Source organism: Dictyostelium purpureum, assembly GCF_000190715.1.
Source record: "Dictyostelium purpureum unplaced genomic scaffold DICPUscaffold_107, whole genome shotgun sequence".
Lineage (NCBI taxonomy): Eukaryota > Evosea > Eumycetozoa > Dictyosteliales > Dictyosteliaceae > Dictyostelium > Dictyostelium purpureum.
Window position 1 is genome coordinate 89 of NW_003519444.1, and position 4,371 is coordinate 4,459.

At 25.8% G+C, this 4,371-nt stretch overlaps 2 protein-coding genes across 2 annotated transcripts; one reads left to right on the top strand and one right to left on the bottom strand.

Annotated features, from left to right (window-relative positions):
- Positions 1–379: 379 nt before the first annotated feature.
- Positions 380–2,620, top strand: DICPUDRAFT_151803 (uncharacterized protein; the record flags this gene model as incomplete). Its single annotated transcript, XM_003287621.1, has 1 exon — positions 380–2,620. The coding sequence occupies one exon, from the start codon at positions 380–382 to the stop codon at positions 2,618–2,620; it is 2,241 nt and encodes a 746-aa protein (XP_003287669.1).
- Positions 2,621–2,710: 90 nt separating this feature from the next.
- On the bottom strand, positions 2,711–4,159 carry DICPUDRAFT_78515 (uncharacterized protein; the record flags this gene model as incomplete). Its single annotated transcript, XM_003287637.1, has 4 exons — positions 2,711–3,340; positions 3,427–3,555; positions 3,645–3,706; positions 4,045–4,159. The coding sequence occupies 4 exons, from the start codon at positions 4,157–4,159 to the stop codon at positions 2,711–2,713; spliced, it is 936 nt and encodes a 311-aa protein (XP_003287685.1).
- Between the last annotated feature and the right edge of the window lie 212 nt (positions 4,160–4,371).

The following is a 4,371-nucleotide window of genomic DNA, read 5'->3' on the forward strand; positions in this document are numbered from 1 at the left end:
AAAGTCTCAAAACCAGATTTCAAAAATTAAATTTTTTTAAATTGTTTTCAGTGCCATACAGAATATTCTGGGGTAAAAATTTTTCAAAAAAAAAAAACATTATTGTTTCCAACAATTTTTTTTAGTTCATTATTATTAAATTTTTTGTTTAATAGAAAGCCGCACATTTCAGTATTTTATTAAACCAAACTTTAATAAAAATAATAATAATAACAGTAGTTTTATTGATCTCTAAATAATCAATTATAAAAAATAAAAAACATTAATAAATATCCGTTGTTTTTATTTGTTGGAATGTTGTTTTTTTTTTTTTCTAAATAGAGAAACCAATAGTTTATTAATTAATTTTTATTTATTATTTAATAATAATCTAGTGAAAATGATAAAAAGAGTAAGAAGAGCTTGTTTAAATTGTCGAAACTCCAAAGTTGCTTGTGACCAACAAAGGCCTTGCACAAGATGTGTAAAGCAAGAAATAGGTCAGACTTGTTATGATTTACCTAGAAAAAAAAGGGAAAAAAAAATTAAAAATCCTCAAACATTAAATGGTAATAATAGTAACAATAACAATAGCAATAGCAATAGTGGTAATATAAATCACAATTCAAATAGTTGTTGCAGCACGTCTAGTGGCCATAATTCAAATACCCCAAGCCCTAACCATAAAGAGCACAAGAATAATGATCATAATAATGTGAACAATAATTCTATTCCTAACCCCAATAACAATGTTTTAAAGAATAATAAAAATCAACCATCTCAATCATCTATTGTTAAATCACCCATTTTAAATTTCCTCTCAAATAATCCATCTATTAATAACCCGATTTCGACAATATCATCAATTATCTCAAATAGTACAAATTCAAGTAATGCTTGTATTAATCAATCTTCGGAGGTATCAACTCCTCCATTCTTGGCGTCCAGGGTATCAAATTCTTCTTCTGTTAATTCCTCATCCACTACTCCATTACAAACACCATCTGTTACATCTTCACAAATTTATCAACCACCTACACCTCCTCTTGTTCAATTAGTCGATTTAAATAATAAAAATAATCTTAAAAGATATTCTGTTGAATTTACCCCATATCAAATAGCCAATAATATTACAACAAATTCAATGAACCCGAATGGAAACAAAATAAACAATAGTAATAACTATACTGGCACATCAAATGTATATTCTAACCCACCATCATCTTCCCCATCATCATTATCACCAATATCCTCATCGATTAACTTTAATATAAATAATAATAATAATAATAATAATAATAATAATAATAACAATAACAATAGTATTAATAATGGTATTGGCCATAATGGTAATAATATTAACAGCACCAACAATAATAATAATAGTAATAGTAATAATAATAATAATAATAATAACAATATTAACAATAATAAAAACAATAATAACAATATTAACAATAACAATAATAATATTAGCAATAATATAAGTAATAGTAGTACCAATAATAACAATAATATGAACAAAGGTTTAAAAAATAATAATGAAATTTTGCCCTATAGTTATAATTCAAACTATTGTAATAATACCAACCAAAATTTGGTTTTTTCAAATAGCCAAATAAATATCAACAATAATATAAATCACCCATCATCTCCTTCAGTAGTTCCTAACTCACCATTAAAAAGAAGTTTTCAAAATATTTCATCGAATCTTTATAATATAAAAAAACGAAGCAACTCCGTTAATGGACTCTTATATACTCCAATGAATGGTACCTCGATTCCCTATAAGCCGATTTTAAATAACAATGGAGGTATTGATGTCAATATTGATCATTATGGAAGATTCTGTGGAACAACAACTTCAGCTACCCCCAATGAGCAAATATATAGTGGTATTGACACTGGAAGCTCACCAATAGCCAACTATGACTATGCTAATAGAAGTATGACATCAAATCAACACAGTCCTATTTACTCTATACCCAACCCCTCATCGATTAATGTTCAAAACCCGAGTACTCCAGCTGGGTATAGCACAATTAGTGGGAATGATCATGAATATCATGTTGTACCAGTATCATCGACATCATCTTATTTAGATTCTGGAGCTAGTTATATTTATTATCCTGCCACTGTATCCTCCACAAGTGCTCCAAATTTAACTTCATCACCCAACTCCAATAGTCCAATTGGAAATGGTTTATCAAATTTAAATTTAACAGAAGGATATTCTTCTAGCAATAATAACAATAATAATAGCAATAATATTAACAATATCAATAATCAAAATAGTATGAACACACAATCTTCAAATATAAGTGGCTCCACAATGGTACATCAACAACAAATGTCAACTATTCAACAAGCCCAAGCAAAACCAGTTTATCAATCATATAATCAAAACTCTCATTCAAACCAATATTATTCGAGCTATTCAATGCAAAATACCTCATCACAAGCTCAACAAATGATATCACAACCAAATCTAATTAATTATAATAATAACTCATCCCATTTAACACAACCAATAGCAACAAATAATCACCAATCTGATCAAATTCAATACTATAAATATAATAACCCGTCACAACACTTTTATATTGATCCTCAAACAAATTTACAATATCAAACTAATTAAAACAGGAACAAAAAATAAAAAAAAGAAAAAAGAAAAATAAAAATAATTAACTATAGTTATATAAAGTTTTTATATAGCTTTATTACTGTATTAATTTTTTGATAATATATTTTCTATTTCCGTAATTATTTGATTTATATGTAGTCTATCATCTTTGTTTAAATTTACCATGTTACGTATTAATTGATTAAATTCGTTTGAATAGTTTGTTGAAGGAAATGGCGAGGGTAAACCACTTAATACTTTAAGAGCGACACTTCCTGAAGGTTCGTCATCAGAAACCTCAAATGGAGATCTATTGTAGGCTGCAGTGTATAAAAGACAACCTAATGACCATACATCAATTCTTTCATCAATGACACAGTCACTCGCTATATCAAATAATTCTGGTGCTTTGTAAAATGGTGTTGTATTTTGTTCTACCTCATCTTGAAACGATAATGCTTCTTTTCTATTTGAAATTTTTATTCTTGCTTCTTTTACAGACCCAAAATCCGTTAAAATAGGGTTCAAAATCCCATCGTTTGAATTGGCTAATAATATATTGCCTGGTTTAATATCTCTATGTGCTAATGGTGGTTCGTGGGTATGAAATACCTGAATAGCTTCACAAATTTTCTTAAAGAATATTAATAGAGTTTTTTCGTCAAATAAAGGCTTGGTTGTGTGTTTACCATGCACAATTCTTTGATTATCTATTAAATCCTGTAATGACCCATCCTATAAATTTAAAAATTTAAAAATTTTAAGTTAATAAAATAAAAAATTTAAAATTAAACAATTAAGTATAAATTATTTTAGCATACCTTATAATATGGAAGTAACAATAAATACTGCTTTCCATCTTGACTATATTGTGATGATGAGTGATCAACCAATTTCATAATATTAGGATGATTAAATGTTTTAAATATATTTATTTCTCTTTTTGCTGTCTAAAAAATAAAATTAAATAAAAAAAAATAAAATTGTTAAAGAGGAGTTTTTAATATAAAAATAATTAATTATCTGGATGGATACTTACATTTATTGATTCATTTGTTTGACAAATCATAACTTTTAATGCATATTTTCTTGAATTTGAATCTATTTGATATTAAAAAAAAGAAATAAGTAATTTACAAAATAATAAAGTATATAAAAAAAGAAAATTGTAAATTACACTTGTAAACCATTTTTGAAATAAAACTAAACCACTACACATTAAAACAACAACAACAACAACATAAAAAGGAGATAGATACAATAATATCATCATAAAAACATCTATTTTATAATATAACCAACAACAAATTTAGAATACCATTTTATTTATTCATTGTTTCCTTTTTAATCCTATTAAAAAATGATGATGATATAATAATAATGACTATTTATTAAAAATGATTGAAAAATAAATATATATTATATGGATTTATAATTACCTTTAACTAAATATACAAAAGAAAATCCACCCTCTCCTAAAACCCTATTAACTGTATATTTCGCTCCATTTACTGAATATGTTTTGTCTGATGGATAACATAAAGATGCACCCATTCTTAAGAAAAATATTTTAAACTATTACTTTATTGTTGTGTGGTAGGGTGTTTGAAAGAGATATACAAACGAATGATTAAAAAGGCAAATGTATAACTTTTTTTTTTTGGTGTTTGTGTTTGTGTGTTGTGTGTGTGTTGTGTTTGTATATATTTAAATAAATATGAATGTATATATTAATCTATTATAAAATATGATAAAATATTTATTAA